Source organism: Vombatus ursinus, unplaced genomic scaffold (assembly GCF_900497805.2).
Source record: "Vombatus ursinus unplaced genomic scaffold, bare-nosed wombat genome assembly UNPS02000582.1, whole genome shotgun sequence".
Taxonomy (NCBI): Eukaryota; Metazoa; Chordata; class Mammalia; order Diprotodontia; family Vombatidae; genus Vombatus; species Vombatus ursinus.
Genome location: NW_020940360.1, coordinates 11282866 through 11308077, shown reverse-complemented (window position 1 = coordinate 11308077; position 25212 = coordinate 11282866). Strand labels below are relative to the sequence as shown.

At 37.4% G+C, this 25212-nt stretch overlaps 1 protein-coding gene across 1 annotated transcript; it reads left to right on the top strand.

The window, feature by feature from the left end:
* The first annotated feature begins 2994 nt into the window (after positions 1-2994).
* Positions 2995-23573, top strand: CNR1 (cannabinoid receptor 1). The gene is made up of 2 exons (XM_027856350.1): positions 2995-3158; positions 22059-23573. The coding sequence occupies exon 2, from the start codon at positions 22121-22123 to the stop codon at positions 23540-23542; it is 1422 nt and encodes a 473-aa protein (XP_027712151.1). The 5' UTR covers positions 2995-3158; positions 22059-22120; the 3' UTR covers positions 23543-23573.
* The last annotated feature ends 1639 nt before the right edge of the window (positions 23574-25212 follow it).

Here is a 25212-nt window from a genome sequence, read left to right as displayed (position 1 = left end):
TTCTATAGAGGAGGGTGGTATTGGAAGTGGAGCACCTTCTGGGCAAAATACTTTTACCTAAAGGCTCTCTGTGAGCATAAGTCACAAACCTTTTATAATGTCATCTGAAAGATGTCCTTCTAACAAGGAGTGAGAGGAAGTCCTGCCTGGGCATCCTTTTCCTTTTATTTGCTGCCGTTTGAACTTTATGGCACCAGGCAGTCTAGATATTTTGAGCATGACGTTCAGGCCATCTCTTCCCTTAGCAGAGACTAAGACACTAATTACTCTGGAAGGTAGTGTCTGGGAGAGGTTACAGAAAGGGTAAAAGCCTGGCAGTGTCCCCCTTGACTCTAGTTTGTGACAATAAAGGGAAGAGATAAGAGAGGGTAGCAGAGTTCAGAATAGGGAACTCCAAGCAGTCTGTAACCTTTGGAAGATGCCTCCAGTCTAGATCCCTGGGGGAGATCCGATGGTGTCTACTGCTGTAGGATTTCCTTCTACATAGAGAAGTTTGCCCTTCCTTGGCCATTTTGTTGAAGGGTAAATTCCCCTTTGGAGTATTTTCATATATTTTAATAATTAAATTTGGATTAACTACTAATGATGCACCTTTATCTTAACTTACCATTGAAGGAAAAAAGGCCGGAAGTTTTTCCTAATATAAAGGGCTGTGGACTACCACATCAGACTGCTCCTTCCAAATTTTTTCCCTTCTCCGATATCTTTCAGCTTCTTACTTTTCGGGCAAGTCCCATACTTTCCTGGGACCCCCAAATGTGGAACGGCTACAAAATAAGGGTTCACGAGAAAAGCTCTCAGACTGTGCATGAGTGCTTGTTTGTTTTGGTGCTGCAGGTGGCAGTGAAAATGGTAACAGGAGAGAAGGAGTGAACTTCGGACCCTTTGCAGGGTGAAAACAACAACAACAACAACAAAAGCGTAGAGGCAGCAATCTGGTTGGGCTTACATCTCCTTTTCTGCGGTGCACTAATTTTGAGTGACTGGGAGCTCGCATCAGGTGGAAGGAGATTGAGCCTCCCCCACAAGCCAGCACACTAGAAATGAAGATGTCTAAACAACAACAAGAAGAAGAAGCCGAAACCACCCAGCACTGTCCTCGGGGAATTTTTTTTTTCTCAGCTGCTCCCTCTATAGCTAAGAGATAGGCTGAGGAAGGGGATATGGGGGTAGGCTGGAGGTTCACATTCGCTATGATAAATGTAAAGACCAATTAAGGTTTGATCCGTGCACAGGGGAGGCAGACGGCGGTTGATATTGTAACCAATTAACGAGCATGTCCCCTAATTCTTGCCGCCACCTCCGAGTGCAACACGCATCTCTAGGCGTCTTCAGTGGCAGCTCCCTGCCCCGCAGCACACAGCTGATCTAGCGGAGCCAGTCCCCCTGGCCAGGGTGTCGGGGCAGACGGTGTGTGCAGTCCGTGAGGTGGGGCGAGGGAGTTGGCTGGGAGAGACAGAAGAAAATGCAGGAAACCGCACCTGGGGGATGCAAATCAAAAGAGGTTGCGGCTAGGGCTGGCCAGGTGGGCAGTCTTTAAGTAATTTGCTCCAGGCCTTGAGCCCCGAAGTGAAAAGGGGGGGGCGGGGGAGCAAGGTGTGGGAGTGAGAAGGCACGGCCGAGGGAAGGAATGGAGGAGGGGAGACCGAGAGGCCCGAGGGGGAGGAGAAGGAGATGGATGTGGGGAGGCTTGGCGCCCTGGAAAGAGGACAGGTGCCTCGAGGAAGGAGGACAGGTGGCGAAGCAGCAGCCCAGGTAGCACCTCGAGGCCCTCCCGAGGAGACCCGAAGACATCGTATGCCTTTGCCTAGGTTGCTGGCCTACGCTGAGTAGGGAGAGGTGGTCCAGGCTCCGGGAGTCTCTTCCTTCTTTCCTTCCTCCTCTCACTCTGCCTCCCCCAGCCCACCCAGTTCAGTCTGGTCCCGGGAGGTAAAGCGCGCCACTGCTCCAGCAGCAAGGTGATACTGATGTGTCTGACCTAGGTGGCGATCAAGAATGGTCCCGGGGGTCAAGCCCCGCGGGGACCCCCCCGCCCCAGTATTGGCTCACATTTGTGAGCAGACAGGGGTCAAAGCCCCTGGGAGCCCTCGGGCTAGCTGGGGAGGAGGTCAAGCCAGAGGATCTTTAGCCCCAGGGCTGGTGGGTGCTGAAGCAGCAGCAGCAGCAGCAGCAGCAGGTCTCCCGGAGGCGTGAGGGGGCGGCGGCGGCTGCCGGAGCGAAGTTTGGAGGCTTCGGAGCCACCTCCAGTTCGTCCTGCCCTCGGCTCTTTGCTCCCTCTCCCCTACTCCCCTGTCCCTCCCCTCGTAGCTCCCGTGGCAGCGGCGGTGTCTGGGCGGCCGCTGCCAGGGACAGGACAAAGGCTCATTAACACGTGATGGGACCCGAGCTTCATAAATGGGACTGGAGAGAGAGCGCAAGAGAGACAGACACAGAGAGCGAGCAGGAGGAGAAGGAGGGAAGGGAAGGAAAAGGGAAAGAGAGAGAGAGAGAGAGAGAGCGCCAGGGACAGGGATCAGGCAAGCAGCAGAAGCCAGGCGCACTGGCCCAGGCTGGCTGAGGTACACCAGGAGAGGAGAGGAGGCAGGCGTCCCCCAGCTGAGCTGGGACTTGGAGACCGTAGAGGAGGAGGGGAAGGGGAAGGAGGAGGATTGAGAAGAGACGGAGGGGAGAGGGCGACAGGAGGACGAAGCTTCTCTGCTCATTTCCCTGCAAAAAGCTTGAGACGGAGTAGCTTCTTTGAGTAGGGGGTTAGATCAGTGAGAGAAGAGACTGCAGAGAAAAAGAGTGCTGACAGGGGCTTGGACAGACAGGCAGCCAGACTGACGGACACACCCCACTCCACCCTAGCTTAGCCCACCCTACCCCTCCTCTCCCTCTCTCTCTTCCTCACGCCCAGCGGCACCGCCTCCCTCCCTTCTCTGCCTTCTTCTCCTCTTCTCTGCACTTGGGCTCACTCGCCTCTTCACTCCCCTAGTGCCTAGGTCCCTGGCCCTGGCCTGGGGCGGGGCACCTTCAGTGCTCCCTGCCCTGGCGGGGTCTGTAGAATAAGTGTGGGATCTTTCATTCTAGCTGAGAAGTCTCCATCCACAACGTTTGTCAAGAGCCCCAGAGGGACTGAGGGTACCGGATCCCCGGCGGAGAACCAGGGGATGAGAAGGGTAAGGATTGGAAGAGTTCCACTGGCAATACTTTTCTGCTTCCCGCCCCTGTGGTGCTGACCAGGGTGAGCCCTGAAGCGGCGGGTGCGTGCTTTTCTTGTTCAATATATGCGTGTGTATATGTACAATTCATACATCCATATGGTTATTTAAATATCTAGCTGTCAGTCTTTTTTAATATTCCTATCAGTGGTCCCCCTGTTTTTTCTTCCTAATGTTTCTTACACCCTTCCCATTTCTTTATTGAATGTGCACTGACCAATATTTATCTGTATGCATCTGTATATTGATGAAGAAAATGGATAATAGGAAATGTTTGCAAATTGGGTTCTTGGGTTTGTTACTGAATATCTATAAACATGAACAAGCATGTCTTTTTAATTCAAACGGATCTCTGCACCAAACCTAGAACACAGATAAAGTGAGACATACATAGGAAACAATAAACTTTCTGGATAACCAAATGCAAATGAGTAGAGAGAGAAAACAGATACTAAACACTGAACTAAAACCAGAATACTAAAAAATGGAACTAATTTGACTAACTCATAACCTGGTATTTAACACATTTAATTTTTTTTAAAAGTTCTTTCTTCATGCTAATTTGGAACCCTTAATTCTTTTTACTTTTCCACAGATGATTGCATACTAAATGTATATGTTTACATGGAAAAAGGAAATCTGTGATCACTTGAGAGTTTAAAACATATATGAATTCTAATCTTAAAATTGTTATTCTTTAAAGCTTTTAAATTAAGATATAGTTGGGGGGGAAGAGATAAAATATTTAATTTCCTGATCATGCATGTACACGTGTATTTTTTTCCTCCGTATAGTGTTGCTTTTGTTGCTATGTTGGCATATTAAGACGCCTCAGGCATTTAATCTAATGAAGGATTAGGACAGGTTTTTTATGGTCTTAAATATGTTATAAGAGTTTTATTGACTCTGTGACTGCTCCTCATTTTTTTATTACCACCTAAATTAATATCTTTTGAACAATAGGGGGGAAAGCCAGTTTCTTAGAGGAAACTCAGTACACATTGAGGACCAATGATGTCACCACTAATATTAATCTATTTCCCTGTATATTGAGAAGTTCATAGCAACTAGCCTTTTAGATTCCCAAAGGACTTTATCTGATTTAAAGTGTTGCTTTTCTAATCCCATCCTACTGGTAATTTACAATGGAAGACATTCTTATTGATTTTTCTCTCAGGTTTTTCTTGGTACCTCTTTTTCTCTTTCCCAAAACTCATTTCTGGGCATTTTTTTTAATCAAAATGTCATTTATATTTCTTTAAGTGGTACCAAATTATTTTAGATTAAATATTGATATGAAAATGACCTTACCCTTTCTATAATATATACATTAATAAGCCTGAAGACAGTTTGGAAGTACAATAGTATTGTAGTTGAGCAAGAGATTTAAACTTGGTCCTATATTAATCTTAACAAACTTGTTAATTTTAAATAAGCTATTAACAAGATTTACTACAAAAGGCCTCTTTTTGTTTCTAAGATATCTCCTACTCAACATGGGAGCCCTCCTTGCCAAGGTATGTATCAAATATATGATGGGAAAGAAACCTCACTGTTTTCCTTAGATTCAGTGTGGGTAAGATGGTGCTAGAAAATGGAAGTCCATAGTTTTGCCCCATTTTACTAAAAAAAAAAAAAGAATTACTATTTTGCATACATAGTACCAGAAGAGAGATTGCATGTGCATTTGCAAAATGCTTGATATCAGTATACATATATACATATATATATATATAGTCTCTTGTAAATAGTTATATAGCTTTTAAAGAGTAAGGCATCTAGTTTGATTGGAATTCTAAAGTAGTAATTGTTAAAATGAAAGCTTAAATGTGAAAGTGTGCTGTTTTGTCCAGCTGTTATTTCTATTTTTTTAATTGTTACCCTTTTCCCAGTGGAATATGTTCTTCTCTATGTTGCTTGTGAGGCTGTCCTTTAACAAGCTTAGTTGCAGGATCAGCGTGTTCTTTTGGCATTTCAAACTGTTAAAATAATGAAATTATTAAATGTTACCAAGATGAAACTGTTGGAAATTAAATCTTCCAAGATAATTATTATTTATCATGTGATAGCCTACTTAGCAAGGAACTACTTGGAGGGCATATCCATTTCTCTTTCCTTAAGAAAAGCCCTAAGTATTAGATTGATGATAACTATTGGGTATGGAGTATTAGTTTACTAATTACTGAAACAGAGCCTAGAAAACTTTTTAATGACATTAGTTTGTCATTAAAAAAAACTGCTTTGGTTTAGCCTTAGCATCACAACTGTGGGAAAAATTTAGATATAGTCTCAATATCCTTGCAGATTAGCATATGGAATTAGACTCTAAGTACTAGGCTGTATAAGATTAACAATTTGGAAATTGAATTAATAGTTGCAGCATACTCTTCACAGAGAGTATGTTTCTTGCCTGGAAAACAAGTTGGCAAATAGAAATTAATTATTTTCCATTAGCTATCCAGGAATGCTACAGAAGAAAAGTAATAAACTGAATTTGAAAATAGCTCACAACATGTGATTAGGGAAGGCAGGATTGGGTTATGGCTTCTTGAATTTGGTTAGTAAGATGAAGCCTGTTCTTTGGGTTGGTGCCTGTTATTCTTGAGGGTAATTGTGTTAGCCCAATTGCATAAAGATCGAGAGTGTTCCCTTTCTACTAAAAAGATGACATGTCTCAACCAATGTAAGTCTGTCTCTTCTGATTTTTATATGCATGATTTTCCAATCAAACAAACAATATTAGAAACTGAGACAGCTTTTTGCTCTTTCTAATTCTATTCTTTTGACTCAGATGCAACATGGATCAAAAATTTCTTGAAAACTGTGTTTAAAGGCAAGGTTTAACTATCAAATATCTATCTTCTTTGAGACTGCCTGCTCTGTTGATTTATTTCTGATTGATTAAACATTAGTGAAGAAGTTTAAAAAGCAAAGAAAAAAATTTAAACTAATTTGGGTATTTTGTACTGGCAAATTTAACTTCTTGTCTTTTATTTGATTTATGTTTTTTTTCTAATCAATTTCTTTCAGAACACATATCAGTATAATTTAAGAAACTCCAGCTTTTTGAACTTTCTGTGGCAGTATGTTTTTAGCCTCCACCTAAATCATTGATACATACATGCATACATATAACATTCATAGGTGAAGCTACTTTATCCTTATGAAATGATGCATCTATATAGATTTCTCTAAAATATCCTCAACTGGTAGAAATCATAAAGGTTACTCAGATTGTACAGGATATAAATTCCATAGCCGATTTTGTACCACTTCATGCATATCCACATATGACATGTTCCAGAAACAAGTGTCATGACCAAAATAACAACAACAACAACAACAAAAACCCTTACCATTTTTTACAATTAGAGTACTAAGGGCTGATTTAAAGTATATTCTGCATACGCTGGATTTTGGCCAATTTCAAAGCAGCTGTGCAAATGGACATGCAGGGTTTAAAGGACAATGTCCACCTTGAATAATAAAGCTATTCATTTTTACATAGAAATCCTTCTAAACTTCCTCTGTCCAAGAACATTCTTACAAATATGCCAGATGAACAGTGATGACATTCTATTGTGAATTTGATGTTAAATGCTTTAATGCAGCAACTCTATCTCTTTCAGGTCTGCCTGTCATTTTGATTTACTTAGAAACTAGTATTTTCCTGGAGTGAAGAGACATTCAAGATGGTTATTGCACAGAAAAACAGATAACTTATGCCATGATATACTTCATAGAATTATGTCATCATGATCATAAGTAAATTATAGCTATAAACAAATCTGTAAAAAAAGAAAAATTTTAGTGATTCCTCATAGCCTCTGACTAATATTTTGATGTCCCTAATCCTGTGATAGAAAAAGTTTCATCTAGAACTTGTTTCAGTATTGATAGGTCAGAGGTATTCCCATAACATGATTGTTCCATTTTGAGTCTAAAGACTCTTCTAAGAGCCTTGAAGAAAGTTAACTTTCCATCTTACACAGACATGCATAGCATTTAAATACATCTTATTCCATTCCATTAAATTTGCAAAGACAATGTGGCTATGCAAATATACCCTTAATACAAATGTTCATCTTAATTTCCTTCATGTAGAAGCATCCATCTGGTGCATTCTACATCCAAATTACTTAATGATATATTGTCACCCAGTACCATTTATTTAGTTTTATGTCACACAACTCTAAAGATATTGGATTTTGATTAATTATCATCTATCTTATTGTGGTTCAGACTTCTCAAAAATGTGGGGAAAGCATTGTTTACTCACCCAACCTGAGTGAATGTTTGATGTTGAGCTTTAGCAGTTGTTCAGGGAATACTATGAATTCTATTTCAGACCCAGCTGGAGTAATTTTCACACCTGCACTTTAGGAAAGCTCCCAAAGATGGTTGGGGGGGGTGTTTTATTTTTTGTTTTTCTTTTTTTAAATATGTGAAATGTGGCTGATGTAAATAGTCATCATTTATAGCTAACTTTCTCCTCTTAGAAGGTACTAGTGCAGTGAGTAGCTTTTGGATCCACGATTCAGTTAGTTCATAAAATGAAATGAAATTGGAGTTTGACAAATGTAAAAAAGAAAACAAGGAGGCTTTTAGTTGGTTTGTTCCCCTCTTTTCCTCCCCCCAGGACAGGTAGTTTGTGACTTTTCTGAGGTCAGTACTGTATTCCTATTTTAGTATTCTTTTGTCAATTCCCCCCACCCTTCTAGATTTGCATGTTATTCAGTTAGAATTAGTAGTTTGGATTGGTTGGATAAAAGATATTGGTAATCTTTCAGTTTGGTTAATTATTTATTAGCATGACTTTGAATTACATTATGTATTTTATGGCAATAGATAGAGTGTAGCATGGGTTCTTAAAGTAGGCATATATTATAGTTTGTTTTTCTACCATTCTTACAAATTCTATGCAATTCCTTTTTAAAGAAAAGCAGAGGCATATTTCAAAGATGTGTACCCTTGCCAGGCAATCTGGTGTGGTGGCTTAATATACTGGCAAATACTTTTAACAAGTTGTTTACTTATGTCAGGAGAGTATCTAAATGGCATTGAAGTACTAATAGAATGAAGAAGTTAGTTTTTTTTTACATGTTAAAGAACCCAGGAACACATAGGTGAGGCCTCCCTTATCACCTTTTCACCATTTTTTGTCCTTTCCCTTTTTTTTAGACTGTTTACTAAAATGAAGATGTAATTTAAAAGGATTTTGTTTCTGCTGAGAGTGCCAAGGGGGAAGGAGGTGCATTTAAATCAGTGATATATTCCAGTACTTTGATTAAACCTCTTATCTCTAGACACATACATTAAGTGATTCTCTGAATTGAACTTTGATAGGGGAAGAGCCTTAAAAAAAAAAAAAAAAGGAAAATTCCAGTGTATGGAAAGTCAGTATCACTATGAACCCAAGTCCTTGTCACACTGTTCTTTCTTTTAAACTATTTATAATTTAAAAGTCAGCTTGATTTGGTCCTTACTGGGCTCTTAGGTGTTTTGTTTACTCCAATATAAGTGAAGCAAAATTTCAAAATACTGTCAATCCTATCTCTTTATCCCTGGAAAATTTTTGCCTTGAGAATTAATACCAGTTAAGGTGAACAGAGAGTGTACACAGTGTGGGAAAAACAAAACAAAAAAGTTATATAATTGCCCAGTTTATGCAGGCAAATATTTGTCAAAAAGCATTTTTGCAAACAAAGGAATTTAGTTATGGAAAAAAAGGCTTGGCCACTTCTGAAAATGGCTGTTTTTCACTTCATATGGGTTAGCAATATAGAAACATTACATAGAGTTATATTATCTTCTGTGAATCCTTTTTATTGAAATACCTGTATGTTATCGATATACAGTATATTATCTAATATACACATATAGTAGCTGTATCTTAATTCATTAATAAAGACATTAATGATTGCTTAAATTATCTGATTTATTGAATAAATCCTTTCTGGAGTCACACTGCCTAAACTTTGAGACCCTGATCATATATTTCTAACTCAGAGTTCAGTTTTGTTTTTTTTCAATGATCTGGCCCTCTCTCTGAAGTACTAAGAGTTGCATAATTAACTGGGTAATTCAAGCAAAACCATTGGCTATGGGCCTGAATTACTTGGGGAATCACAAAGTCCTTTATTTCACTTTGACTGTATAGCCCTAGTTCTATATTCTGCATTGCAGCATTTAGCCAGAGTTTTGAAAATTATGCATTTTATAATATGAAAAGGTGAATTGTAATTACTTTTACTTTTTTTCCACCCTTGCTTTTAAAAAAAAAATAATCATGAGCTCCTAAGCAAAGTTATTGACAGTAAACATATGTTCTGGCAGAATCATACACAAAAGCAATTGGATAGATTTTGCAAATGGAATTAAGAAAACTTTGCTGTGGGGAGTTCTTAATTGTTTCTGTGTATTTTGTAACTAAATATACACCCTAGTGCTCAAAGCCACTTTCATTTTCTAGACCAAGTATATGATAGCATCCTTCTTGGATAAGTCTAGAAACAAATTCAGAGACTAGAAAAACCTTCAGAGAACATCTCCTCTTTACCCTTATCCCTAGACAGGACTACCTCAATACTACTCCAATTAGATAAGAATTTTTCTAATTTTTTAAAAAAGATCTCTAGGAAAGGACATTCTAAAATAAGCAGATTCCCTTAGCAACCCATCCCAATGTTCCAAAAACCTGCACTACCAGGGAAGTCTTCCTTTAATTCTGACTTGCTGTCTTCTTATAGCTTAATCTCATTTCTTCTTCTGCCTTTTACAGTCGCCATCTGTACAATAACACCTTTTATGTTTAAAAAGACTATTATTAAGTTATTTCGCAGCCTTTTCTCACCTAAGACTGAATAACATCAGTCCTTTTAACTAAGTAGTGATCATTTTATTTTCAAAAAAAAAATCCTTCATCATTGAGACCCTCTTCTAAACCCTTTCAAAAGTTTCCAATGCACTTTCCATTCAGAGTTTGAGTTGTATAAAGCAGTATTATAGGAAGGATGCCTTCTGGCTTGTCTAAGACATATTTTGATTTGTATGAAAGACAGCATATTATAATAGAAAGAACAATGAAACTGGAGTCAGAACTTGGGTATAAATCCCACCTGGGGCACTTAGTACTTGTGTCACCTCAAACAAGTCATTTAAGTGCCTTGAGCCCCAGTTTTCTATTATATAAAATGAGAGGGCTTCAGTCAATGACCTCCAAGGCCCTTTCGAGAAATAAAAATTACCTATGTTGTGACTTTCATGATTTTTTTCAAGCTCTAAAGAATGGAAACCTAAGTGTCTCCTAGAAAAAGTGATGTTGTTATTCCTGCAATTGATTTTGGCCTCTGAGACATTCTTCCCCTCCTGCTCTTGGCATAGGTATATCATCAGAGGAAGAAACAGTTTGCTTTACTTTCATTTATTTTCTTGATGCCAAATTTCAAATATTCCCGATTTATTTTGTTTATTAATATATTAGAATTTCCACATACCATTCTGCCGATGAAAAAGGCAATTAGATTTGTTATTTTATAGGCAACAAGTAACAATTGCCCATTTCCCCCCAAATAGCATTTTGTCATTTAGCTTTCAATTAATTCATTCATAAAATGCATAAAACATTGCAGCAGGAAGATAGATTGCTCATCCACATAGAACAAAACCCATGGCCACTGAACAAAAACCAAATTGGCCACTGTGGATTTGTAAATGCCGCTCAGTAAATGCCACTCCATCTAGTGGTTGGCATTTTACACAACTTCTCTGGCAGTTGGGAAAAGTCCCTTGCGTATAGAGAAACTGATTTGGGAAAGATTGATAAAGACTAATGGACATTTTTGTAAAGAAAGAATTGATTGACTGTGCATTAACTTGGAAGTTAAAGTTCAGGAATATATAATTAAGCTTCTAAGTATACCTTACACAATATAAGCCCCTATATCAGTGCCAGTGATTGTCCTTGTAACTTCTAATGAGACATACACGTGTGTATGTGTATATACATATTATACACATGCATATAGTTATAGATATATAGATGTGTGTACAATCTGGATAAACATATGTGAATAAATTTCTCTTTAATAAATTACTTGTGTACAAGCCAGGCAAAGATTGGAATACAAAATATTTACCTAATGATGGTTCATAGACACTACTTGCAGGCATTTTAGTTTTTTACAGTGAAGGACAAATTTCTGTGGGTTGATAGTATTGATCCTTTCCATGAAATCACTTCATACTCAGGTGACTTAGTTGTTTTGGTTGGGTCATGGTGTGGATGACGCAGTTTTGGTTTTGATTCCCATTCAAGACCATGAAAAATAAGCATCAATTTCTTGTCCCAGTCATATGTCTTGCATATGCACTTCCTGGGTCACAAGGGATGATGACTCAGCACAGCATGAACCACAGCTAAGAGGGAGAAGCCCTCCATGGATAGATTGATAAGAGGCACCATTATTTCATTATTACAGATCTTGTTATTGTTGAATATTTTAATAACTAGGTTTTCTTGCTCAATCCAAGCAATGGGACTATACTTAAGTAGGGAAAGGCCTGATGGTACCTACTTCCTTGTCCTCCAAGGGAAAGTGATATTACTGTTCAAATATGTCTGTTGGGCCACATACTATGTAAAAGGTCTGTGGACTAGAAAATATTAAGGACCATAGCAGTAGTCACATTACTACACTAAATAGATATAAATGGTATATTTTTGTCATAGCCATGAATTCATTGACAATGAAGGCAAGATGAAGGAAGCTCACTCTAAATTGTTGTCTAATTCCAGCAAGGAATAAAGGGAGAAACTTTTCTTTCCCTTCTAGTCACTGATGAGTAGTGACTTTTCTAGTAGAGTGAAGCTACCACTGATTGAATTTCTTAATTTTTAGAAGTCTCTTTTAATTTTCCATGTGCTACCTATGATCTACTTCATCCTTTACCTTGAGAAGATCTCTAGGCCAAAAAGGCAGAGGCTTCAGGGAGTTGTTCCTAGTTATGTTGTCCCTACTCTTGTTTTGTTGTGATTTTCAGAGACATCACTAAAACAAACCATCAAATGGTATTTCTCACAATGTAATAAACTGCCCCCCCTCCAATAACTCTTTATTACAAACTGTTGATGAAATGGTCAGATTTAATAAATTTTGGTTTTTGGTGGGCAAGACAACAAAATGGAAAGCTTGCAGATCAAACGTTGTATAATAAATCAGTTGGTAATCTAGGGTTAGAACTTCCAAATTATGAAGTTATCTCTAATTCTGAGTCTATTGCAGTATGTAGACAAGCAAGCACCATTTTCCTGGTGCATGCTCTTCCAGTATTCTGTGAGGCTTGCCTTTGGACCAATGCTTGGGATTGGGTGGGGGGGGGAGTAGGGGATAAAAGGGAAAAGGCCTCAAGTGCTCTCATCCCCACCCCATCCAATTCTGCCTCTCTTGCCCAGAATTGAAAAGCTAGATATCTTAAGGAAATGATTCCTGAGCCCTCCAGGTACTTAGTGATTTGTTGGTAGTGGGAAATCACCTATTCTTAGTGAGAGAATTTGGGAATCAAAAACTTTCTCTTTTTAATTCATGTTTTGAATTGCACAAATCATACTCCACAATTATTTCCTGAAGCCTAAGCAACAAGACATTCTAGAAAGCTGGGCTTTATTTAAGTGTTGGGTGTCTCCTAGGACCTCAGGTCCTAGGACCTGATGCTAATTCATCAAAAAGAAAGGAAGTAAAAATATGTTCTTGGTAAGTGGTGGCGCATGTAGCACATTTAAAATTTTTTACGTTGAATCTTTATTACTAAATGCTGAGAAGTCAAAACTGTAATAAGAGAGTGTATTTATTATATTTGTTCTAGTTATTAGAAAAGAATTGATATATCTTTACTTTTAATAACCAAATCTCATTTTAAGAAGTCCAGTGTCCATGAATATTTTTTATGTGAGCCATTGTCTCTAATAAGTTGAAACCCTTTCTGTTTTTTTGTTTTAAAAATACGTCATATTAGTAACGCTTGATTACTTTCCCTTGCGAAGGATAAAGTGAAGATGTGTCTTCATATTATTAATATTTTATTCATATATTTTTATTATGAAACATCAAATGTAAAGACAGAAATAAGTAAAAGGTGGGCATTGGAAAGGATGGTTTTATGCAATTTATAGGGCTGATTCACTGTCATTTTAATTGTGTAAGACATCTAGGGGTTTTTAGTGTTATTTTCTAAATTGGAATGTTTGTCTAAGTGTTTTAAAGAAAACATTTTTATGTATTGAGTTTCATGAGTTCATGTGGACAGCATTAAGAACAAAGTGGTTGGAAATACTTTCAAATTAAGGTAAAATTGAAAAATAGATTCCTAGGAGCCTTGATTTGTATTTCTATAGCTGGGTCTTAAAGGACCGAGTTTTATCTTTAGTAAAATATGTATCTATGTGTCTATACATATATATAATACACATACATATATACATATACATATATGTGTGTATATATATGTATGTATGTATCTATGTATTAGTGGTTTCCACATCTCCATGAAGAGTCTCCAATGGTTGGTTTTATGTTGTTTCTAGAGGATATAGTTATCACTTTCATTCCACCATTGAAATGTTTATAGAGAGCTAATGGCTTAGGAGTCAACAGACTATGCCCAGCATAAGAGATTTCTTTTTAATTTTGGAAAAGATGTTAGTAATGATTCAAGTTAAGTGATTACATACTTTATCTGAAATATCTGAATAATTAACTCAATTTTCCATTTTACTCTGTCTCTGGAGGAAAAGGAAACAATCTAATCAAGTTACCTGATTAATTATTACATGGAATTATTAAACTACATTGAATGAGCACAATTCCATAACAAATTTTAGTTGTTGACTTGTACAGTCCCAATAGTAATAAATACATGTCTTTGATGTGATGAATTTTGCCCAAGGGAGAAAAAAAGTTCTACTATATCTATTGAGAATCTGATTTGGATATAATCCATTTAAAATAGCTTACTAAAATGTTCCTTATTAACTGGGGGACATGTATTAGCAAGAGATTTTACAATATTGAATTAGAAGGAATTTGGACTCTAAAATTAAGGAACTAATTCATTTAATAAGTATGTCTATTAGATATCTCATTCTTTTAAGCTTTTCATATGTCTATTAAAAACAATACAGAACCATTGAGCAGGGGAAAATAAGTTTAGTGTAGGACCAGAACCTTTTCTATTTTGGTGCTATAGACCCTTCAAATGCAAAAAGGGACCTTAAAGGTCATCTTGTCCAACCCCTTCCCCAAGGCCACATAGTTAGCAGCCAACCTGGGTGTGTATCTCAAGTCTCTTAACTCCTACTTCAGTTCTCAGTTTAGGCAAGATGAAAAATGTTGCCCTAGTGTTTCTGAACTCACAAAGTTTAGTGGAGGGTGAATCAAGAATCACAATTTCTAAAAGTTGGAATGTACCTCCCAGGCCATGCAATCCATCCAGTTTCTGAATAAGAATCCTCTTTATAATGTCCCTGAGAAGTGATTATCCACACTGGTTTTTGAAGACCTCCATTCCATTTTATGGATAGCTGTAATTTTTAGGAAGTTTTCCCTAACAACAAACATAAATGAACTTCTTTTTGACATCTACTCTTTGCTTCTAATTATACTCCAATGTTCAAAACAAAAAAACAAAACAAAACCCCAAAACAAACAAAACCCAAGTCTAATCTTTCTTTTGGGTGATAGTCTTTCAAATTTGGTTGTCCACCCTAATTTCTTCTTCAGGCTAATTATATCCACTTCCTCCAGTTGATCCTTATGTAGCATGAGCTTGAGACCACTCCATCCTCATTGTCCACACCTCCAAACATTCTCCAGCTAATTAATATCTTTCCTATAATGTGGTACTCAGAACCAAACACGCAGTACTCATGGTTTTATCTGACCAGGGCAGAATACTGCAGGCCTATCACCTCTCTAGTCTTGGACATTATGCCTCTCTTAATTCAAGCTAAGATTGCATAAGTTTTGAGCTTACAGTTCATTAAAACCTCCATAACTTTTTCAGACAAAAATGCTATTAAGAAATACCACCCCCATCTTATACCTGTGAAGTGATCCTTTAAACCCAAGTAAGACTTTTCATATACCCCTATTAAAATTCATCTTATCCAGTTTCACTCAACTTTCTAGCCTTTCAAGACCTTTTTGGAATGTATTATCCAGCATGTTCACTCTCCCTCCCAAATTTATGTCATCTGAAATTTTAATAAGTATGGCATTTATTACAGTATGACAGGATAAGAAATTTAGAACTGGAAAATACAATAGAGACATTAGACATTAGTCCAAATGCCTCATTTTACAAATGAGGAAGCAGAGGCAAAGCAAGGTTTAAGTGGCTTGCTCAAGGTCACAAGGTAGTAAATGGCAAGGATGGGATTTAGACCCAGGGCTTATGACTTCAACTCCAGAGCCCTTTCCCACTATACCATACTGCTTTTCTCTATGTCTTTATCATTGTTAAAAATATTAAATAATATAGGGCCAAGCAAAGATGCTAGATGGCTATACTGAAGACTTTCCAAACTGACATCATGCCATCAACCTATTCCAAATCTATCTAATTATACTCTTTCCTAGCCTACATTGCATCTTCTTGCTTTTAAGAATACAGTGAGAGACTTTATCATACACTTTGCTAAAACATAGGTAAACCATATCTATAGCTTTCCTTTGAAATAAGTTGGATATCCCTGTCCAAAAAAAAAGTAATTGAGATTAGTCTGGCAAGACCTATTCTTAATGAAGACATCCTAAATCTTTATAATCCCCATCTCTTTTTTTTCAATGTTCACTATTAATTCATTTAATAATGCATTCTAAGACAGAAGTTCTTACTCTAAGGTCATGAACTTGTTTTAAAAAAAATTTGAATAGCTTTATTCCAGTATAATTGATTGCCTTGATAAACCTACATGTTTTATTTTATGCATTTAAAACCATTATTTTAAGAACAAGGCCAAAAACTTCAACCAGAATACCCAAGGTATCTATGACACAAAAAAGGGTTAAAAACCCCTGGTCTAGAATTTTTCTAGGAATTAAAGTCAAGGTACCGAGATTATATACTTCTTTCTCTTCTTCTTCTTTTTCTTTTTCTTTTTTTTTTGAAAACTGGGACATTTTTCTTTCCCTAACTTGTGGTACTTCTCCTATTCTTCATAGTCTTTCAAAGATCTCTGGCTATGGCTAAACAATCAGCTATTTTCAATACCCTACAATGTAGTTCATCTGGGCCAGATTCTTTGAACTCATCAAGGCAATGGGCTGCTTTCTTACTGTCCTTTTATTGAGTATCAACTTCCTAAATGCCATTTTTGTTTTATCTTTTCTAGTACAAAAATTCTTGAAAAATCAAAGAGGAGCAGATTGGAGCAGTGATCTGTCATCAGTCTTATCTATACCAATGGAAGTCCTATCTCATCTTTGATCTCCAATATAGCTTAAGAAATCCTTCCTTTAAAAATTATTTTTCATTTTCTTTGCTGGCCTCTTAAATAATTTTGAGCTTCAGCACTTCTGAAACTTATTACAGGACTGTGTCACACTTCTGTATTTAGCCTGCTCTAACTTCCATCTTCACTACATATCTTAGTAAACACTTTTTTTTTTAGAAAGTTGGTTTTGAGTTCACCGTGCATCCACATTAGTGTCTTAATTTCCTTTTTTTTCTCCTCATGGGAACTGATTCTCTTTGCATTTTTAGAATTTCAGTCCTGAGAACTTTATATCCCCTGTGGACTGACTTTTCCAATAGAATTTTAATCCATGGCACCCTATTTATCCTTTTATGAATGCTTTGAAATCTGCTTTCCTACAATTTAGGGCTCATGTCAGACTACTCTCAGCTTTTATCTGTTCCATTATACACTCTAAAATTGAATGGCAATTTCCTCCCAAGGTTCCCATCATTTCCATCAACCAGTGTTCTCTTTTTTGGTAACAATCAGACTTCAAAATAGAACTTTCCCATGTTGGTTCTTCTTTATTTTGAAATGGCACTATACTGGATTAAAATAAACCCTGAAAAGTCAATGTCAGTGTGGATAGCATTACCTACAGAGCACAGGGTTCTTCACCTTTTGTGTCATGGACACCATTGGCAGTGTGGTGAGGCCTATGGACCCCTTCTTAGAATAATGTGTGTTTTTTTTAAATCATGATTAAAGGAAACATGAAATTTTAGTTAGAGATTAGTGAAAATGTTTTCATATTCAAATTAATGGACTTCCTGAAATTTTTCCATGGGTGACTTAGGGGTTTGTAGACCCAAGGTTAAGAACTGCTACTATAGAGGATTCCATTGTTCCATCTGTCAGCTTTCTGTCTGACAAAATGTGAAAGTAAACTACATGAAGTAAAGATGGCAGCTTACCTAATGTAATACAGATATCTACTACACATTTTTTCTAAAAGGAAAAAAATACTAGCATTCTATTTCTCAAAACAGCCACCTCAATGAAATTATGATTTAGGTGAAGATTTAGCTGGCATAAAGAAATTCATCTCTAGAATGAGAACATGAAAGCTAAAACAAATCACTTGCCATTCAATTATACTAGCAAAAAAAAAAAACCCTGGGCCCAAATAAAGTATTTTTATTGGCATGCCTACTATTGCCTAGCTGTCAGAATTATCATTTTAAATACTGTGGAAAATTGATAGAAATTATGGGTAGAAACTCAATTAAACAAACTGATACTGCAATCTTGAAATGCCTTTGACAGTACTATATGCTGACAATTTTTGAGGGGAGCAGTGTGGAGGTGTGGAGAGGCAATTACCCAGAAATCAATGCATTTTGCCAATATGACCCAATAGACAGTGTGTGGGTGGCACTGTAGATACCATATATAGCTCAAATGGACCCAATATACTGTCTATATTAAAACAAGCAAAATTCTAGTAAAACCCACTTAGATGTTGTTGAGTCACAGTTTTACTGCAACTTTAATAAAAATCAACTGCCAATTTAATAGGTGCAGCCACACATTTTGCCAGAGATTTCCAATTATGATTTTCCCAGTAGCAAACACAAACAAAATTAATGTCAGCCGCACCCCCCAAAGCCTAAACTATATTACTAATGAACTCCCAAGTACTCTCAAAGAAAACTCTCAATGCAAAAACAATAAGGTGGAAATTACTGTAATAATCCAAACGTAGAAATAGAAGAAAGAATTATTGAAATGCAGAGAGGGATTTGTCTGTCATGATCCCATTAACTTTGTTGTTACCATAGCATATGAACAGTGGCATTTTAAAATTACTAGAATGCTCAAATAGCATGAAAATCATATGATTTTACCTACATCCCCCCAACCCTATCTTCTATTGGGTGATGACTAGTTGTATAGTAGGCCACAACTGAAAGGTTCTAAAGTTGGCTTTAATGTGAGTATATGGTTGCATTTAAATTGGAATTTTGGTCACATGTGCAGTAACCAAATTGAATCATAGGGATAAAAACCGTTAGATGGATAATTTTGGTCTCTTATATTTTTCTTTGCTCAAACATCTTTGAAGCTGTAGACCCTTGTCATCTAAAATGTATATTCCTGGAATCATACTTTATTGTTGTTGTTGTTGTTGTTTAGATTAGGTCTTCCTACTTGCCCAGGTTGAAAGTGCAGAATGGTCCAATCCCCCTGTTGATCAGTCCAGAAGCTTTGATCTGCTCAGTTTCTGACCTGGGCCACTTTGTTCCACCTTAGGCAGCCTGGTGGGCCATCATACCCAGGAGTTCATCAATCTGGTGCTCTATCTAATACTGAGACCTGATAAACTTCCAAAAACTCTACTGAAGTTCAAAACCCCCAAGCCAAAGTGGTCCACTAGTCTCAGCCTCCCCAGGAGCAGGTATTATAGGCTTGTGCCACCCAACTCAGATCTGATGCCTCACTCTTAATGAGTTGCATGAGCTAAAGTACATCTTTTCCTATGTAGAGATTGAAATGGTATTTGAGCAGATGATACTCTTTAGGGCTAGTGTTGGCCAAATACCTGAGAGAGGCATCTATCTTCATGCATGGAAGACTTACCTGAAAGATAAGATAGCCGAATGATCTTTGTTATAGATCTTTGGGTATTTCATGGTACTTATCAACCTAGCATGTGCACCATGGCACTGTGGGGGTACACAAAGAAATATAAAAGATGACTGCTGTTCTGAAGAAGTTTATGGTCTAGTTAGGAAGACAAGATGAATATACATTGAAAAAACTGAAAATGCAAAGCAAATCATGAGAAGCATCATGCATAAGATGTACTATTGAAATTTAGAGGAGAAAAATGGCACCAGCTGTGGTTAGGGAAACATTTCCTAGAAAGGTGATGTTTCAGCTGAGTCTTGAAGGATGGGGAAGAAATAAGTACAGAAAATGGAAATGATTTTTCGGGAAGGAGGACAAAGGCGAAAGGTGAGGAGGCATAAGACAGGTTGGGGAGGAGAAAGGAATTGCCTGTAAATAATAATAACTTTATAAGTTTATAAAACCATTTAGTTTTACAAAACATTTGATCTTCTCCATAACCCTTCGAAGAAGATACTGCAAGTGTTACTATTCCAATTTTTCAGACGAGGAAACAACCTTAGAGAAGATAAGTGACTTGCCCACAGTCATATAACTAATAAGTGTTTAAGATAGGCTTTGAACTCAGGTGTTGAGTAACTCCAAGACCAGCATCCCTTCGGCTCTATCTATCATATTGCCTCTTAAGTAGACAACTCTAAATGTAGTAGAGTTTTCACAAAAGGAAGCAGTATTAGAAAAAGTTAGAATTGTAGTTAGTTGCCAGATAGTGGAGAAATCCTTGAGCAGAGACTGTTTCATTTTTGTCTTTGTATCACCAATGCCTAGCACAGTTCTGGCCCCAAATCAAGGTCTTAATAAAAGCTTATTGTCTCCCCAATTAGATTGTAAGCTCACCATAAATGAGGAAAATCCATTCTTTTTATTTTGTCCCCCATAACATCTAGAGAATCAGCATAATGAATTTTTTTTAAAATGTTGGTATTAGAATCAAATCTGGCTTTGAATTTACTCTCCAACATTTACTAGCTTTGTGAACTTGTTGTCATTTAATCTTCTCTGAACCTGTTTCCTCATCTACAAAATGGGGGTGATAGCAAAATTTGTGGTTATTTGCCTTATAAAGTCATTAGGATCAAATGAGAAAATGTACATCCAATAGTAGTTTTTTTATTACCATTGTGTTGGATATAAAATAGAAACCAATATGGAATGGGATGAATAAACTATTCCCTCCATTTTCCACTATAAAATATACTGTACTGTTTCTAGCATTCATATCCCTAGTAAAATTCTGTTTCTAATTTTCTTATTAAAATTGCCCACAGTCACATAGTTAATAAGTGTTGAAGGTGAGCATTAAACTTAGGGGTTGAGTGACTCCAAGCCAGCATTCCTTCTGCTCTACCTTATTACTTCTTGAGTAGACAAGTCCAAATATAATAGAGAGTTCACAAAAGGAAGCAGTATTAGAAAAAGTTAGAATTGTTGCTAGTTGCCAGATTGTGGAGAAATCTCTCGAGCAGAGGCTATTTCATTTTTGTCTTTGTATTACCAATACCTAGCACAGTGCTGAGCTCAAATAAAGTTCTTAATACATTTTATTATATTGAATTGCCTCCCCAATTAGATTGTAAGTTCACTCTAAATGAAGAAAATTCATTCATATTATTTTGTCCCCCATGATGCCTAGAGAGTCAGCATAATGAAATTTTTTTTAAAAGTGGGTATTAGAATCAGAGATCTGGATTTGAATCTTCTCTCCATCATTTACTACCTTAAATTCTCCTTTCGTCATGTTAGTCCTCTACTTGTCAACTTTCAGTTGTGCATTCATGGGCAGTGAAGAGATCAATCTGACCAAAGTAGAGATTGTATTTAAGGGAGTAGATAGAAGCAAAGTAAGATGGGAGCAGATGATGGAAGATCAATGAAAGCTTACTACTTGGGTAAATCACAACTTCCCAGGAACTCAGTTTCCTCTTGTGTAACATGAGAAGGTTGAACTAGATGTCTTTGAGGTCTGTTTTAGCGATGGGGCTATCATCCCTTAAGATCTCAGTAATAGGTAGGAGTTAAAGATATAAAGAACAAAATTCTATCAGAGCGTGATCTGACAGAGCTGTGACCTGTGGAGGAGAGGTTTAGAGTAAATGATTCTAGAGAAATGATGACTTTAGTGCTTAGTGGTGTCTATCATATCTTTTGGTGGCTTTCTCACAAAACAGTGATTAATTTTTAATGGTCTTGAGAACAGCTTGATCCGTATCTAGACTATTATCAGTGGCAAGATTCAAACTCAAATCTCTCCTGATTGTAGGTCCAATGCTCTTTCAACATATTGCTGTTAAGTGAGATCAAACTTCCTACTTGATTCTGTATGTTGTGCAACCATATCACAAAATAACACCCAATAATAGGTGGTGTTTATAGAGTACTTATTATCTTTATGTGCCAGGCAGCATACTAAGTGATTTACAATTATTCTCAGTTGTTCCTCATAACAACCCTGGGAGATAGATGCTATTATTATCCCCATTTTACAATTGAGGCAATTGAGGTAAACAGCAGTTAAGTGACTTCCCCAAGGTCACACAACTAGCAAGTGTCTGAAGCTAGGTTTGAAATCCGATCTTCTTAACTACAGACCAAGCACCCTATCTACTGTGCCTCCTAGCTGCCTAACTTCAGAGCTCATTGTTTATAGTATTATTTTGTGTCTCCTTGATTTCATCTTCCTTGACTATTTCTTTTGTTTTCTCTCCCACTAGGATTCCCTCCCCTGTGTTTCTTTGGGGTCCATTCCAAATTTGCGTAATTGAAGACAGAGGTTATGAAGTCCAACCTAGATGGCCTCGCGGACACCACCTTCCGGACCATCACAACAGACCTCCTCTACGCAGGCTCTAACGACATTCAGTACGAAGATATCAAAAGCAACATGGCATCCAAACTAGGATACTTCCCACAGAAGTTCCCTTTAACTTCTTTTAGGGGTAGCCCATTCCAAGAAAAAATGACTGTGGGAGATAATCCCCAGTTAATTCCATCGGACCAGATAAATATCACAGAGTTTTACAACAACAAATCTTTATCCTCATACAAGGATAATGAGGAGAATATCCAGTGTGGAGAGAACTTCATGGACATGGAATGCTTCATGATTCTAAATCCTAGTCAGCAGCTGGCCATTGCAGTATTGTCCCTCACACTGGGTACTTTCACGGTCCTGGAGAACCTGTTGGTGCTGTGTGTCATCCTCCACTCCCGTAGCCTCCGCTGTCGGCCTTCTTATCACTTTATTGGTAGCCTGGCAGTGGCAGACCTGCTGGGCAGTGTCATTTTTGTCTACAGCTTTGTCGACTTTCATGTGTTCCACCGGAAAGATAGCCCAAATGTATTTTTGTTCAAATTGGGCGGAGTGACAGCTTCCTTCACGGCCTCAGTTGGCAGCCTCTTCCTCACGGCCATTGACAGATACATATCCATTCATAGGCCACTTGCTTATAAGAGGATCGTCACCAGACCGAAGGCTGTGGTAGCATTTTGTGTCATGTGGACCATCGCCATCGTGATTGCTGTGCTCCCTTTGCTAGGATGGAATTGCAAGAAGCTCCAGTCAGTTTGCTCAGACATCTTTCCTCTTATTGATGAAACCTATTTGATGTTCTGGATTGGCGTCACTAGTATTCTACTTCTGTTCATTGTGTATGCTTATGTTTATATATTGTGGAAAGCACACAGTCATGCGGTCAGAATGATTCAACGGGGTACTCAAAAGAGCATCATTATTCACACGTCAGAGGATGGCAAAGTCCAGGTCACTAGGCCTGACCAAACCCGCATGGACATTAGGTTAGCCAAAACCCTTGTCCTTATTCTGGTGGTCCTGATCATTTGCTGGGGTCCGCTTCTTGCCATCATGGTCTACGATGTCTTTGGGAAAATGAACAAACTCATTAAGACAGTGTTTGCTTTCTGTAGTATGCTCTGCTTACTGAATTCTACCGTGAACCCTATTATATATGCTCTGAGGAGCAAGGACCTGAGGCATGCTTTCCGGAGCATGTTCCCTACTTGTGAAGGCACGGCACAGCCCCTTGATAACAGTATGGGGGAATCCGACTGCCCGCACAAACATGCAAATAGTGCAGGCAACGTTCACAGGGCTGCTGAAAGTTGCATCAAGAGTACAGTTAAGATTGCCAAAGTAACCATGTCTGTGTCTACAGATACCACAGCTGAAGCGTTGTGAGCTGAAGACTTCTCAGCCACATTGGGAGAAAAGAAATTAGGCTTTTTTTTTTGTTTATTTGTTTGTTTAAAGGAGTCTATCCTCTCACATTTTTAAGTTTAGCATATTCAGTTAAAAGGTAATGGTCACAATGATCATTAGTCATTTAAACAATGAGAAATCGAAACACAACTCTTAAAAGGTTTTACAATTAAGAAAGTTGGTTTGTTCATTTTTTTTTTAAAGCATGTTGCTTGAGTCACCTATGTTTGACTACATAAAGAAAAAAGTTCCGGTGAAATAAATGGAAAACTTATGGGGGAACATAATCCAAACTTTAAGTAGCTGTTTGAAAAATTTCATCAAATGAGTAAAGCCTTTGTAACCATAACTTTCATGCTAATGTAAAATGTATTTGATGTCTATAAATAAGAGGTTTCCGTTTTCCCCCCTAAAAGCTGCAGTACAGAATTAGAACTATTTTGTGAAACTGTATTGTCCTGTGAACTGTGTACCGATGTTTATTACATGTTATTTATATTTGTCTAGTTGGGCAATATGGAAAGATACAGATTTCTATGGAAACAGTACAGAATATACAGTGGATAAGTCCCAGTGAAAAAACCTTATTTGTCAATCATCCACTCTAGAAATCTTACACTTTATTGTCTCCAGTATTTTCATTTTTTCTTTTGACATTTCAGATACCCTCAACCCTTAATTTTTCTGTTTAACATAACATAAGAATAACAGAAGAATAAAGACCCATTCCCCACATTGAACAATATTCATCAACCCCAGCTTTGCAACTTGAAGTTGCAATTTCGAGTTCTAAAGTAATTTAGTTTGCATTTTCTTATAAGGACATTTAGTTAGGATCTTCTGGACTACTGCTGTTTGATTTTGTAATGTATGACTCCAAGAATTGAAGAGCAAAGGATTAGTGGCTTTTCTAACCAATACCTGGTCTTTTCCTTAAGTCTTTAGCTATCCCCAGATCTTTAAGACAGCATGTGTCAATCTTAATGTAAGGTGTTATCACTGTGCCGTTGACGTATACTTGAAGAGTATTGCATTCTTATATTCCAGGTTTAAGTAGATTCTGTGCCTGGGAGGTCAAATAAGAGTCTTCATTTATTTTAATTGAAAAGAAGTATTGTCTGGATTAGCAAAACTATACTATGTGAGTGTGAATTTCTCTGTGTGTGTGTGTGTATGTACGTAGATCGTAAATGTGTGTATGTGTCACAGTGATATTATAAAGTTAGAAAACTGTGACTAGGTGTAAATTGTATTGTTGCGCTCTTTGCACATGAATTCAGTTTCTAAAATTGAGTTCTTTTCAACATCTTGGTTAATGAAACTACAAACTGCAAGAAAAAAAATCAGAAAATTTTCATCCACTTTGAGAAAGTATGCCAAGCATTAAAAAGTATCCTTTGGTGTTACTCAAGAACAATACTTATCAAGGAGCAATTGATTAAATATATTCAATGAAAAATTCTGTATTTTCAATGCTAAAGAAAATCATTCTAATTTTCCAGCTTAGGGCACAGAACATATATATATATATGTATATATATATACATATATATGTGTGTGTGTGTATGTGTGTGTGTGTGTGTGTATATATATATATATATATATATATATATATATATATATATTTAAGGAGGAGGCATGGTAGAATG

What these genes read in the sequence shown, in the direction of transcription:
- CNR1 (XM_027856350.1), top strand. Translation starts at nt 22,121, where the DNA reads ATGAAGTCCAACCTAGATGGCCTCGCGGACACCACCTTCCGGACCATC.